A 15,951-nucleotide genomic window follows, 5' to 3' on the forward strand; every position below is an offset into this window, starting at 1 on the left:
CTTTTTAAAAAGAATGTAAACATATGTATGAAGTATATGTATTACATAATATGAATATAAATATATATAATATGTTAAGCCTGTAAATTTTTTATTTTGGGAAGGTACAAACACATGCAAAAAGTAAGCAATATTATAATGAATCCCATGTACCTATTACATAGCTTTAGCAATTATCAATTCATTGCCAATATTATTTCATCAGTACTTTTCTCTCTACCTTTCCCCATTTATTTTGAAGCAAATCCCTGCATATGTACATAGTGTATTGTTAGAGGTATACACATTCACAATAAATGTACTATCTTAACTCAAAAATAATGATATGAACAAAATATTTGGCATCAAAGGAATGATTAATTTTGTCTTGGGGAAGGGGTCAAATTAAGAGAAGCCTTTGAAGAAGAAATGACGTTTGACCTATACCTTGAAGGATGGATGGGAATTTGTCAGATGGAGAATAGAAGAAAACACATTCTAAGCATTAGTGTCTTATGAAGAGAGGGGTGCAAGTGTGAAAATACATGAATGAGTGGAGATCAGAGAATAATATATTTGAATATTGAGGAATTTTGGAGGAAGTTGCAGAAGATAAAACTGGGAGGATGGTCTGTGGTTCTATTTTATAGGACATTGTGGGAAATTAATAATTACAGTTTTCCTATCCAAAAATATTTTTCTACATCCTTTTAAATAATATATAAATTACTTTTTTATGTTTTGTAGATTTATGACAAAGTCCAGTTTTCAACAATGCTGAAATCAAATAACTGCTTATTTTCTTTGGAAAATTGGTTTTTTGAAAAACCAGGTGAAGTTGAAAAGTAAGTCTGTCTTAAAGAATGATAACATAGTGTATTTTTAAAGGGTTATTTTCTCCATTTTAGGGAGTTTTAATTTTCTCTCTGGTAAATAAAAAATGAAGGATCAACAGAATGATGTTTCAGTTATATATTTGGTAAGCATGGAATTCAGATATAAGGGAATAACTGAAGTTTAATGTTTTGAATGTTACAATTTTTTAAATAGAATAGATTTTTACCTATTTGGCTTCCATTTATTTGTATTTCTGGTTTGTTCAAATTATTTTTGGCCAAGGTAAAGACTGGAAATAATAGTCAAAGAATAGCTCAGGGCAAGGAATAATGGTACCTTTTGGAAACAGAATGGGCAGTGTGCCAAAGGACAAGTGTGATAGGAAATTCAGTGCAGGCAGGAAGTAGGGGTGAAAATAAGATATGAAACCAAAGGAAACAAGAATAGAGAGTAGGTAGTCTGTTAAATACTGGCTTTTATGGATTTTCACATGTGAATTGCTCTCAATTCTGAATTTTCTGTGTATTTGTTCTATGGTATTATCATATTTTAATGAAGCATATTTATTGCCTCATTTATTCTTTCATTTATTTATTCAAATATTGATTGAATGATGAAAGGGATATAAAAAGGGTGAAATAGACTTTTACTTCAAAAACATTAAAATCTAGTATAGGAGATTAAACACCCATATGGAAAGATCATTAATAAATAATGTGATCATGTAATTCATCATCTGGACTGGGACACTTTTGAGAGGGAAAGAGTACATCGAACTGGGGCAACAGGTGTTAATCAGAACTGGCCTATGCAAATTTTAGAACATATTCAAAGGTCATCTTTCTAACAATACAAAGTCAACAGTATGTACAAAGCAAATGATAAGCATATGTTCATGCAATGAAATTTCAAATTTGGAAGAAAAGTCATCTTTGGCTACATGATCAGGTCTGGCTTTGGGGTAATAGGAAGAGACTTCAGCAGGCTTCGAAGGATTTGCTAATTGCTGTAGGGAGAGAGGAAGTTGGTGTTTGAAGGCACAGTGTTATAGCAAGACAAAAAGAATGAGATGGGACAGTTCATGGCACTTTTACAGAATAGTGTATAGAGAAATTTCCTAGAGTAGACGATTCTTAAAGGAAAAACATTGGGACATAAAGTTAGAAAAGTAGGGTAGATTGTGGTAGGCGTTAAATACCAGAATAAGGATCTTGGACATAATTCTCTATGTCTTAAAAGTCATGGAATTAAATCAACAGTTATTGAATAGTATAGCTAATTATACTATGCTAAGTACCACTGATGTAAATGGAAATAAAAACAAAACTGTTAAGTGTTTACAATCTAGAGGGGGTATTAGATATCTGTCTATCTATCTATCTATCTATCCATCTATCTATCATCTCTCTACATGCCCTCCCCAACAATACAGGGTAGACTATAATAAATATAGGTTCAGTCTATAAGAAAAGGGAATGGTGGCCAGTGGTGGCTCACACCTGTAATCCTAGCACTTTGGGAGGCCGAGGCAGAAGGACTGCTTGAGGCCAGGAGTTGGAGACCAGCCTGAGCAAGAGAGAGACCCCATCGCTACAGAAAATAGAAAAATTAGCTGAGTGTGGTAGCTCCCACACCTGTAGTCCCAGCTACTCAGGAGGCTGAAGCAGGAGGATCGCTTGAGCCCAAGAGTTTGAGGTTGCAGTGAGCTATGATGATGCCACTGCACTGTAGCCTGCATGACAGAATGAGATCTTGTCTCAAAAGGAAAAAAAAGAAGAATAGGGAAGGGAGAAAAATCTTTGGGAACCTAGGTGGATATCTTGGAAAAGTTAGGATTTGAGTTGGGCTTTCAATGAATATAAACTCTAGTGTCTAGCACAGTGCCTGGCATATAGTACTCAGTAAATAATTATTACTGGGTTAATGAATGAATAAAATAGTGGAACTTCTATAGGTAGATATGGGGGGTGAGGCAGGGCACAGGGGCAAGCAAAATAAAGTGAATATCTTTGAACAAAGTTGAGAAGAGACAGGATGTTTTATCTATTCGGTATTCAGCAAGTAGTTCAGTTTGGCCCGGACTATAAGGTATGTATAGGAGAGTTAAAACTATAAGTGGTCTAAGGTCACCAGGAAGTTTGGCATTCTTTGGAAGCCACTGAAGAATTTGGAGTAATATGATGAAAACAATTCCAAATGAATGTGGTAAAAATGTGTAAAATATACTTGAGGCAAAGCCTGGAGGCAGTGAGGGCAGTTAAGATACTATTGCTCTCAACCAGATGTAACTTGATTAGAGCCTTGATTATGATAGTGGCAGTGGAAATATAAAGGAAATGATGAATTCAAGAAGCATTATAAGGAAGATACAGTGAAACTTGGTATGTGTCTGGATATAGTGAATAAAAAAGATTATACTATAGTTTGGATCCTGGGTGACTGGGAGAATGATGGCACCTCTGGAAAAAAATTGGAAAATCGTGAGGAGGCTGAATAGTAGAGCTATTATCCTCTTTCTTGGATCTTCTGAAATAATTCTTGTGCAGAAAAGAGTTAACATAGCAGGCCTAAACTGCTATTCTTGAAAAGGTCTACTTGCAAGGCTGGCCTATTGCTGGAGTCTGAGAACTTAGATTTCAGAAAGATTCCCACCATTAACTGGTAACAGTGGCTTACTGTGTGTAAACTGTTTATACAAATGATATGGTTTCTGCTGAACACCTGCTTTTCTTCTGGGATTCGGAAATTTAGGTGTGTGCCAGACAGGGGTTGCTTGCATGATTAGCCCCTAATAAAAACCCTGGGCATTGAGTCCCTAATGAGCTTCCCTTCTTTGGCAACATTTTACGGGTGTTGTCACAACTTATTACTGGGAGAATTAAGTACATCTTTTGGGACTTTGCTGGGAGAGACCCTTGAAAGCTTGTGTCTGTTTTCCCTTGGGCTTTGTCCCATAGCCATGAGTAGGACTGTATGCACAGTCCTATGAATCATCCTAGGGAATCATTGAACTGGGGGTGATACTGGGAACCCTCTGACAGAATTTTAAATAATCTGGCCTATTGTCAGACATTGTCAGGTACGTGTTGTAGATTTTTTATTTGGAAAATATAGCCATAGTAGCTATGGGCTAGGTGCTACAGGAGACAGAAAAATAAAAGACTAAGTCTGTCACTTTAGAGTGCTTAACATCCTAAATGAAGAGATAAGAAATAAATCATAAAATCTTTGGGACTTGGTATAGATAGAATATATAGTGCTCTTCTCAACTTTATTTTCTGCCACCTAGCACTTATCTTTTTGTCCTAATGAAGGACAAGTCAACTCTGATTGGAAAAGAACCATTAAAGCCATATCAATTGATAGGATCACAGCTGAAAAATAAGGAGGGGTAAAGATGTCAACAGGGTGGCAAAAATCTTATCAATTACTGTAGGACTATAAAGAGATTTTCAATTTCAACTGGTTTCTCAGATTTTTTGTGGTTTGTAGATGGTGCTGGACCAAGGATATTTGGGTTACGACATTAATTTGTAATAATATTGTAGGAATATTCTAGAATACCAGTAATGGTATCATTTATACATTGATGACCCATGATTAGTTGTGAGGTATGTCATAAGTAATTTGTTACTTGTAATAGTTAAAATGCTAAAGTTTGGGAATGATTCACCACTTTTATTTAATACGGGAGCAGATTTAAGATTCCTGTTGTTAGAATTTGAATTGGAAAAAAGGAGATGGAGTTATCGCCATTATTTAGGTAGCATATCTTTCACATAGCAGTATCCTTAATCCTATGACACATAAAGGAAAAAATGTTGAGAATGCTGCTGTGTAGGGATAAATCAAAGTGGTGACAGTTAGTTTACAGAATGTTTATCTAAGATTCAGTAATTGAGTAATGTTTAATGAATACACAGTTTCTGATGTTATATATTCATTAACATATATATTCACATTTTTATATTTTATATAGCTATCCAGACAATGAAAAGTCACTGGATTGGTTTCTCCCTCCTGCTCCACTGATTTCAGAAATTCCAGACACTCAGGAATTAGAGGAAGAAATAGAAAGTCATGAACTATTACGTAAGTTAGCACATATTTGTTATGAAGCTAAACCCATGTAGTTCATGTCGATATTAAAAAGCCCTGATTTGATCATTACACGTTATATCAAAATATCATACATACCCGAGAAATATGTACAATCATTATGTAAAATGATAAAAATTCCTTTAATGAAATATAATAAAATGAAAGTCAGAGACTTCTTATTCATAGTAATACTCACCAAATCTTAAAATCTAAAACATTTTCCTTCTTCATACATACATATGCATACATATGTATGCATATTTATGCACAATAAGCTCTCACACACACTTGTTTTGACTAATGTTCTGTGAATATATTTTTCCTCTTGCTAAATTCAGTCACCACTGTTTGGTTTTCCTAGCCCTTTACTAAAGGTAACCAGATCCCTGAAGCATATTGAGTGATAAAAGCAAGATGGAGAAGATTATATATAGTTTGATACCATCTTTATAAAGCTCTAAAAATAAGAACAAACAATACATATGATCTAATGTAATATTGGTAAAATTTTAATTTTTAAATTGGGTCATAGGTTCATGTATATACATTTTATTATTAAGCTTCATAATTTACATATATTTTTATACATAAATATACTCTTGTATCAAGTAATATATAACACATGAAGTATTCATGTAGTATTTTATATATACAAAGATGCTAAAGCAAATTTAAGCCATAATAAGGCCTCCAAACTCCCACTAAACCTCCAAAGATTCTTATAAAGTCTCTGTAAAGAAACCTTTCAAATTCTGTCACCGTGATGAAGACGTTCCTTTATCTTGATTTTAAAAGCAAGATTACAAACTTAAAAGCACTGTATCATATATTTTAATACTGGATCATATTCAGTAGCATTTTATATGATTGGCCATCATATTTTTGTGTGTAAATTATTTGTATAAATTTTAAAATCTTCATAATTATAGTAGATAAAATAGGTAAATATTATAATTATGTGATTAAATTATGGGTCAGGAATTAAACCTATTTATAATATAGGTTCTACATAAATTTAAAATTTATTTTCAATAATTCTGAGTTAATTTAAGTGTTCTTCGGTGATGTAATATACCATGAGTAATAATCACCTGTATTTTAAAACCATATATGGTATTATTTTATTATTGTATTAATACTTTTCTTTTGGCTTTCATATTTAACTGGTAAACTCTTTTGAAAATTTTTATTGAATTTTTTCATCATTTTGAAAGTTATTTTCATGGAGAACATGTAATAATATATTCCTTTTTTGTAGGTCAAGAACAGAGACCAAAAATGTTAACACCAAATTTAAAGATAACTAAAGAAGACACAAATTATATTTCACCAACACAAAAAATCCAATTTGCCTTCCCTTCTAATAAATATGAAAAAGATGATCTAAATTTAGGAGGGGTAGTTAACAATGACTTATCACATGTTGCTGACAAGCCGACATACAGTTCTTGTCAGAAACATAAAAATCACTTTGGCAGTGAGATAGCACCTGAGCAAAATGTTCCTGATGATACAAAATTAGTTAATTTTGCAGAAGACAAAGGAGAGAGCATATCAGCATTCCGGAAAAGGTAATTAATTAAATTCAATAAATAATATTCAATGAATAAAGTTGAATATTTATGTATACATCCCAGAGTATTAAATATGGCAGAATCTGAATGAGAAAAATAGTAAAATTCTGTCTCCTAAATAATTCTGGACTCTCTCTATTCCTGCTACCAAAGTCCTAGTCCTACCCACAAAAATAACCATAATTGTAATATTTAACCATTTTTATCTACTACAAATGATACCACCACAGTACAGGTGGGTCACAGGGATCTTCATTTTTAATAAAATTTCCGTTTGATTGTTATGCGTACTAAAGTTTGAGAACCATTTTCCTAAAGCCCTGGGTTTTAAGGTGGAGAAGTGAAATGAGATTTTCTTTTCTTTAAAAGTTCATTTTGGCCCCAATATGGAGATTGAATTAGAAGGGAATTAAAATATATTGTGAAGAGCCACTTAAAAAGTTATTTTATTAGTCTAGGTAGGAGAAAATGGTAGCCTGACGTAGGACTGTGGTAGCAGGAATGAGAGAAGTCTAGAATTATTTAGGAGGCCAAATTCCACAGGACTTAAATGATTATTGGATATGAGATCTGACTTCTGGGTTTCTGGTTTAAGCCAGAATGATTAAGGATGGTAATGACCTTTTATGAAACAGAGAACTATAAAGGAAGAACAGGTTTTTGGGAAGGTGATGAGTACAGCTTTGGACGTGTTGATTTTAGACACTTAAAAATAGTCCCAAAAGACTGTTGGACATATGGGTTCAGGATCAGAAAAAGTCTAGTTGATAATTTATGGCATGGGAGATGAGGTTATCTGTGGTGTTTGAGGGAAGAAGTGAGGGTATTGAGCTAGAATGAGAAGAGTGGAAGAAATTATAGTGAATGGGAAAGCAATGTAATTGGAATAGTGGTAGGATTGCTGGACACTGTAAACGGCCCAGTTGAAGTTGAGGTCTATAATTTTTTATACCAGCTGTATTAAGATATAATCCACATATCATAAAATTCACCCTTTTGAAATGTACAATTCACTGATTTTTATAATATTCACATAGTTGTGCAGCCATCATTATTATCTCATTTTAAAACATTTTCATTACTCACAAAAGAAACTACATACTAAAAATAATATGTAGTTTCTCTCCATTCCTTCCTCCCCTCAGCACTTGGCAACCACTAATCTACTTTCTCTCGCTATAGATTTGCCTATTCTAGACATTTCATATAAATTGAATCATACAATATCTGGCTGTTTGTGTCTGGCTTCCTTCATTTAGCATAACATTTTCAAGGTTCATTCATGTTGTGTCATGTATTAGTACTTCATTCCTTTTTATGGTTGAATAATAGTCCATCAAATGGATATATCACATTTATTTAATCCATTTATTAGTTTATAGACATTTGGGTTGTTTCTACTTTTTGGCTATTGTGAATAACGTTGCTATGAACATTTGTGTACAAGTTTTTGTGTGAATATATGTTTTCAGTTTTTTTGGATATGTATGTAGAAGTAGAATTGCTGGGTCATGTGGTAAGTCTATACTTAACTTTTTTGAGGAACTGCCAAATTGTTTCCCAAAGTGGCTACACCACTTTACAATCCCATCAGCAATATATGAGGGTTCCAATTTCTTCTTATTGTCAGTCTTTTTGCTTATAGTCATCCTAGTAGGTGTGTGAAGAGGTATCTCATTGTGTTGTTGATTTGTATTTTCGTAATGACTAATTATCTTAATTAATTTGGGCTGCTATAATGAAATACCATAGACTGCGTGGTGTAAATAACAAACATGTATTTCTCATGGCTCTAGAGGCTGGAAGTCAGAAATCAGGGTGAGGCCTTCTTCCTGGTTATGTTCTCACATGGTCTTTCTTTGGTGCATGCAGAGAGAGAGAGATATCTCATATCTTGTCCTCTTTTTATAAGGGCATTAATTTCATCATAGGGAGCTACCCTCATGACCTCATTAAACCTAATTACCTCCCAGACACCAAATACCATAACACTGGGGATTAGGGCTTCAACATACGAATTTGGTGGAGACATAAACATCTAGTCTATCAATGTTGAGCATCTTTTCATGTGATTATTGGCCATTTATTTGTATTTCTTCTTTGGAGTAATGTCTATTCAAATCCTTTGTCTATTTTTTAATTGGGCTATTTGTCTTTTTATTGTTGAGTTGTAAACAGTCCTTTAAATATTCTCAATAAAAATCCCTAATCAGCTATATATTTTGCAAATATTTTCTCCCGTTCTGTGGATTGTTTTTTACTGTTTTGATGGTGTCTTTTGCAGTACAAAAGTTTTAAATTTTGATAAAGTCCAGCTTATCTAATTTTTATTTTATGCTTTTGCTCTAGTGTCATATCTATTTCGTATTACTTTGATTACTTATATTTTTTGTGTCATATCAGAAACTGTTGCCTAATCCAAGGTCATGAAGATTACTCTTATGTTTTCTTCTGAGTTTTATGGTTTTAGCTCTTATACTTTGATCTATGAGCTATTGAGTTATTATTTGTATATGGTATGAACTAGGAGTCCACCTTCATTCTTTTTGCACATAGATAATCAATTGTTCCAGCACCATTTGTCAAAAAGACTATTCTTTCCCTATTGATTATCATGGCACCCTCATTGGACTTAAACCCAAGGTTTGTCTGTTTCCAAAGTCCATGTTTTACTCAATATCACAACATATAGCTAGGAGTCATCCTATAGCATAAGTGTTTTCCTTGTACCCAATACCATTTTGTAATTGAATTCTACTATATCATTCACCAACCATTTGCTTTTGAATTTTCTGTCTTCAAAGATAGAACTGCTGGCATTGGGGGCTACTACAACTCTATAGAGTTTGTTCTAAATTACATTTTTGTATCTAGTTTTTTGAAACACTTGTTCTCATACAAAAACATGTCATTGAGATTAATAGTAAAAATAATTGAGAAAGTATTCTGTGTTTGCACAGTGCTTATTTGGGTGTCATTCCTTACAGAATTCTGTAAGACTGACACCTGCTTTTATTCCCATTACTTATTGTATAAGATGTGAGTGTTGTATTAGGAACCTTAATTGTTATTTTATCCCTTAGAGCTATTATGAACAAATTATTTTGATAGATTGTCTTCCTATCATTTGAATACAATGTAGTCACAAAGATGGTATTTCCTTATTTTCCAGAACTTCACAAAGAAATATTTCTTACACTAAAATGGTTATTGGATAGTGTTTGGGGTGACTTGATCTGCTAATATACTTCATTTACGTCCCTTCCTTTTTGGGGGAAGACATACAACCCTGATTTGATTGGCTAGGAAATATATATATATTTTATCAGGTAGCTTCTTCGGAGCCAAATGCAGTTGCTGACAACTTTTAATTCATGACAAATATGTTAATATATTCCTATAAATTTAACATAAGTATGTTAATGTATTTCTATAACTTGAATTACTTCAGTTAAACTTAACTACTATTAGGTGAATAAAAGTCTCTTTTACTGTAACTATACTTAGTGGCTTTTTTATCTCTCTCTTAAGCATTTTACTGACTTTAAATGGTACGTTAGTTATCTATTGTGTAACAAATTATTCTGAAACTCAGTGGCTTAAAACAACAATAAACATTTATTTCTCATAGTTTCTGTGGGTTAGGAATTTAGGAACAACTTAACTAGTAGTTTTGGCTTAGGGTCTCTCATGAGAATGTGCAAAGATGTTGGGGGCCTCCCACAAGGAGGCTACAATCAAAATGTTAGCCAGGCTGCAGTCATTTGAAAGCTTGACAGGTACTCTAGGATCCGTTTTCAAGGTGACTCACCCTCCTTGGCTGGCAAGTTTGTGCTGGTTGTTGACAGGAGGCCTTAGTACTTCTCCACTTGGGCCTCTCACAGGGTTGCTTGAGTGTTCTTCTGACATGGTGGCTAGGTCCCTACACGGGAGATCTAACAGATCATGTGGAAGGGACAATGTCTTTTATAACATAGCCTTGGAAATCACACACCTGCACATCTACAGTACTCTACTAATTACACAGGCCAATCCTAATTCAGCAATTCAATTTGTAGGAGATTGCAAAAGGATGAGGATCAGGTGAAGATCATTGGGGCCAGTTTGGAGGCTGGATATCACAAATAGATTTATTTGAGTTTTAGGGAAGTGAAAAGACATAATTCTGTAGTAAACTTAGCAAGTCATATTTGAGGAGAATGATTAACGTTTTTGTTTGAAAAAACTATAATCTATGAATATTTTTAAAGGGGCCAATTTTATGCTAGTTTTTCACATTCTGAGCAACTGTTACAAGTGAAAAACATGTTGTGGGTTTTTTTTTTTTGCAGATTATTTAAAATATGTGATGATATACATGGAAGTGCTTATTCCAATGACAGTGCAAACTTGGAGTCTCACGTTGGTTCAGTGAAAATCGTTCAAACAGAAATGAACAAAGGGAAATCAAGGAACTATAGCAATAGTAAACAGAAACCTCAATATTCTGCAAATGTGTTTATAGCAAATGATGCTTTTTCTGCTTCTGAAGTTGGAGAAACCATATTCAAAGCACCATCTTTTTCAGTTTCTCTCCAGCCTCATGACATTCAAGGTAATTCCTTGTTTTTTTCAGTTGGTTTTATAAAACTACAAACTAATCTGCATTTCTTAGCATAGGGAAAAATATAAAAATACAGTAAATTTGAGCAGGTTGTCTCTCTATGTGCAATTTCTGCATTTCTTTATTATGTTGTTGCATTATTTTTTAGCTGTACTATGTGTTAAAAATATTTTTAGCTGTGTGTTAAAAAATACTTTTAATTTTGCTCTCAATAAAAAGTTATACAAGTTTTATTGAGGCAGTTTTTAAGGAAAATGTTAAAAATATATAAATATGTAGGATTTTTTTTAGGGGTCACAGAAAATGGTTTAGGTTCCTTGAAGGCTGTCACAGAAATTCGTATCCTTTAAATTATTTACAACAGCTGCTTTATATTTATGAAATAATAATTTTTAAACATTTTGTTTGTGTTTCTATTTGTTTATTTTGGTCGACAACGAGGGAAAAGTGAATCTTTTGAGTCATGTAAGAGATAAACGTATGTAATAGTGCTACTCAAAGTGTGGTCTGCAGACTGGTGGCAATTTATGAACTGTTTATCAGTCTGTGACAAGATAAGTACCCAAATCAGATTTGTATTATTGGCAGAACTTTGAGCATATTTTTTTACAAATAGATACAGATAATTTCTTATACTTTGGGTAAGAACAGCCATATTGGGTTAAACTGGGTAGGGGAAATGGATGGGAATGGAACATTTTGTATATTAGGGACATTTTTACAAATCTAATATTTTTGAAAGAACCTAATTTGGAGTTTGGACATATAATACAATTTACATGTCTGGGCATTACCAGTGTAAGTATTTTGAGTATGTATGTGTGTTCTGGAGGTAACATCCTTTTTGCTTCTTCAATACCCCATATACCTATAACAGTGTACTTAGTCTGTTTTAATTCACCGGCTATTTATGTGACTATTTCTCTATGACCTATGAACTTGAAGGCGAGGATCATGCTTTATTTATCTTCCTATCTCTAAAGACATGGAAAGGCAGATAAAGTAAGGAAGTTGTTCTGGCAAAGGAGTAGCCATGAGCAAGGGTGAGGTAAGGTGTGGAATATGTTTGGAATGACTAAGCATTCCAGTTTGGCTGAAGTAAAAGATATGATTAAAGAAGTAATAGGAAATAATGTTAGATAGGTGTCTTAGGATCAGATTATTTAATGCCATGAATATCAAGGTCAAGGTTTTTTTGTTTTTATTTTTAATTTTAATTTTTCGCCGGCTTTATTGAGGTATGTTTGACAAATAAAAATTATATATTGTGCATCATTTTTCTTATCTGAAGATGAGGATAAGAAGTAATAGGGTTGCTGTGAATATATGCAGAGTGCTTAGCACAGTGTTGGAGATGTAGTGAGTAGTCAGTAATGGTAGAAATGATCATTAAAATTCCCTTATCTCTAAAAAAATTGTATATATGTAAGATATACAATGTGATGTTTTGTTATATGTATACATTGTGAAAATGATTACCACAATCAAGCTAATTAATGTATCTATTACCTTACATAGTTACCATTTTCTTTTTGTGGTGAGAATACTTAAGATCTATTCTCTTAGTATCTTATTTTTATTATTTATTTATTTAAAAATTTTTAGTATTTTTTGTAGAGATGAGATCATCTCACATGTTGCCCAGGCTGGTCTGGAACTCCTGGCCTCAAGTGATGCTCCCGCCTTCCATAGTGCTGGAATTATAGCCATGAGCCAACATGCCCAGTGTGTTTTTATTTTTAATAAATCTATTAAGCAATGAGGAGAAACTATGTAATATTTTTGAGCAGGTCAAATTATATCATCAAAACTATGCATTAGGAATATGGAAATAGTCACTCAACACTGAGGAATCCACAAAAGTTATGGTCTAATTGAAAAAACAGAAAGCAAATTCCAGATATTGGGCAGATGAGCTAGAGAAATCTAGGCAACAGTGACTCTAATCTTGGGTACTCTGGGGATCATCTAAGATCGTTCTGAAGTATGGTTAGAAAATATTTGCCTGACCATTTATGAAAAGTCGCCTCTAATGCAGATAATTGAATTGAGTTAAAATGGGGGGAGGGGACAATAAGAGAATTATATGTGATGATCTAACTGTAGACATAACCAGTCTCTAGCACTTTGTTCAACATGGTATCTCAATCCTGCAGCACTTCCTTTTCTCTGGTGATCAAAAAAAAAATAGATTAGCAGTAAGCAGTTAAGATTATTTAATTATCTGTATGATGGGAGATTCTTCTTGATCCTTTACTGGAAGCCATTCTATAATATGACACTGCTTTTTTATTTTTTGGTCAGTTAAAAAGGCCAAAAACTTTATGTAGTTTTCAGGGAAATATAAGATGCATGTAATCATAAACAAAATACAAAACAAACAAAAAAAAACCAAATCTTGTCTAAGCATGCTAAGACAGAACATTTTCCGCAGACCAAGGAGTCCCATCTAAGTGATAAAGGACACCTGGAAAGTGGCAAGCCAAGGGACTGGGGCACTGCCCTTTGAAGAGTTTTTTAAAAAAGATCTTTATGCCCTGTTAGCGCAGCCAAAGTGGTTCTGTTGTTTAGGTGTCTTTGTTAAGACTACTGCCTACACTTGTGTCCATTGATTTATTGTCCAAAAAGTTCATTTGCTGTCAAACTTATTGTACTATACTTTATTGTTTCCAAGTATGTATTTAAAGTGGAAGACTAAATGCTATTCATGGTAGTTTGAGAGTTTGTGGGTTACTTGGACACAAGTTATTTTCTGATTCTTTTAAAATATTTTACTATATTGAAATCCTCAGGACAATATAAGTTTTGTCAGATTGATCCTGCCACAGTACTCTTGTCATTTTCAGTTCCACAGATATTTTCCCCATTATAACATATAATTGCAGTGACACTGCTGAGAGTTTGTTGGACAAAAGGAAAAATTTGATTTTAAGTCTTGATAGTGATGATAAATGATGTTAGTATTTGAGTTTTCTCATGAGCTGGAAACATGATTCTACATCTACTCTGAATCAGAGATTCATTTTTGTGAATATAAATTGATATGGAACTATCTAATGAGAGAAGAACCAGCATGACAGCCCACTTGTGGGCTTGTTACAAATAAATATTTTATAGAAAGACATATTTTGAAGGAAAAATGAGATTCCTTCAAAAGCTGATGGATTTACAACTCAAAATTACATTTTTGTTTTGGCAGAAATATTCTGACACTCTGCACAACAGAAAGTAAAATGAAATTAATTACTTGATAAATGCTAACTTATATTAACTAAGTTCTTATTATGTGTCAGGCACTGTTCTAGGTATTTGGGATATGTCACTTGAGAAAGCAATGAATCCTTGCCATTGAGGAGCTAACATTCTTGGGATAAGGGTGGGTAAGAGGATAGATCTGAATGATTGTAACAGTATATAAATAAGTCATATAGTATTTTAGAAGGTGATGACTATTATGGGAAAAGAAAATACAATAGTAGAGAAGGGTAAGGGGATTAAATTGGGACTGTTGGAATTCAGGGCTCAGGGTGTAAAGAGAAATGGGGAAATTTGAGCAGAGAAGTCATATGATCTGATTTAAGTTATAACAGGATTACTACAGCAGTTCATCAGTTCTTGTATATCTTTGTAAAAAGGTAATTGTTTAAAAAACTGTATTTTTGTTCTCAGATATATTAATTATTAACTGCCTTATATCTAATAGATTATAACAGCTTCAATTATAGGAACTCATTTTCTTCTTCTTTTATAGCTTCCCATAGCTTTCTAAATCTAGAAATGTATTCTGCATATAGTGCTCAATAAATGTAGTTGACATATTATAAAATGAATACCATATAAATACAAATACATTCCAAGCTGGCAATAGACCCTCATCTTGGAGAGGGGACAGTTTATTCTTCTTCTCTATTAATATTTTTGAACTTTCTTATAGGGGAAGGATGATTTAAGTTCTTCTTTTGAGCCAGTACAATTAAATCCACCACTTAACCCACCTAAATTATCAAAAACAAAGGGATTCAGGAACTTACATCAGCTAATGAGGCACAATGAACAGTTAGTAAGTGAAATTCTGAACGTTAAAGAAGAGATTTAATTCACCCGTCAAGGTGAATTAAAAATAGCACTATTCTAGAAAAGATAAACTAGAAGTATAGTTATGATATACTTGCCTATATGTATTTGCATCTCTTCCATCATATTTAACTTTCAAGCTGTAACCCTTATGTAACCCTCTTGTTTTCCCTTTAGGAACTTTACGGGTTCTTTTCAGCATATGGAATGTAACTGGAGGCTAGAATAATTTCTGTTAATTCCTTTCTTAAGTTGTTAAAATAGCAACTATTAAAGCCTTATCATTAACTATTGTCAGAATTAATATCAATTTAACTGAATTTTTAAATTAAAAGTAACCAATTTTTAAAATTCGGAAAATTGACTCCTTAATGTTATTCTAAGCGGCAAAATTTCGAAGTATTTTCAAAGAATTCCCATATTTCAACTATATACAGTCCAAAGCCTTTGATGATGTAAGTATTTTATTATAATTACTTACTTATCTGCCTCTTCTCACTATATTGTATCCTCTTTGAGGGCAGGGACTAGATCACATCTTTATGTCCCCAGTGCTACATTCAGTGTCTAGTATATTACAGGAGCTCAGAAAATATTTGTTAAATGAATGCATGTGATTTTCATTGGTGGATGCATTTGTGTTTATACAGATTAGAATTTCTCAGGAAGCTAAAGGAATAAATTTTTTTTAAAGGAATAATTTTATTCTAGGTCTAGCATATTACTTTGACAAAATACCATGATAAAATATTAATAATGTTATTTTTTGAGGGTGGAGGGTCT

General features: G+C 33.0%; 1 protein-coding gene across 1 annotated transcript in view; it reads left to right on the forward strand.

Moving 5' to 3' along the window:
• The first annotated feature begins 753 nt into the window (after positions 1-753).
• HFM1 (HFM1, ATP-dependent DNA helicase homolog (S. cerevisiae)) overlaps positions 754-15,951 on the forward strand; it is a 123,456-nt gene continuing 108,258 nt past the window's right edge. Inside the window, 6 exon segments of the mRNA XM_012661019.1 lie at positions 754-824; positions 4,796-4,908; positions 6,176-6,488; positions 10,823-11,085; positions 11,386-11,433; positions 15,553-15,623. Coding sequence (XP_012516473.1) covers positions 754-824; positions 4,796-4,908; positions 6,176-6,488; positions 10,823-11,085; positions 11,386-11,433; positions 15,553-15,623 — 879 coding nt within the window.

Source organism: Propithecus coquereli, unplaced genomic scaffold (assembly GCF_000956105.1).
Source record: "Propithecus coquereli isolate 6110/MARCELLA unplaced genomic scaffold, Pcoq_1.0 Scaffold7, whole genome shotgun sequence".
NCBI classification, from domain to species: domain Eukaryota; kingdom Metazoa; phylum Chordata; class Mammalia; order Primates; family Indriidae; genus Propithecus; species Propithecus coquereli.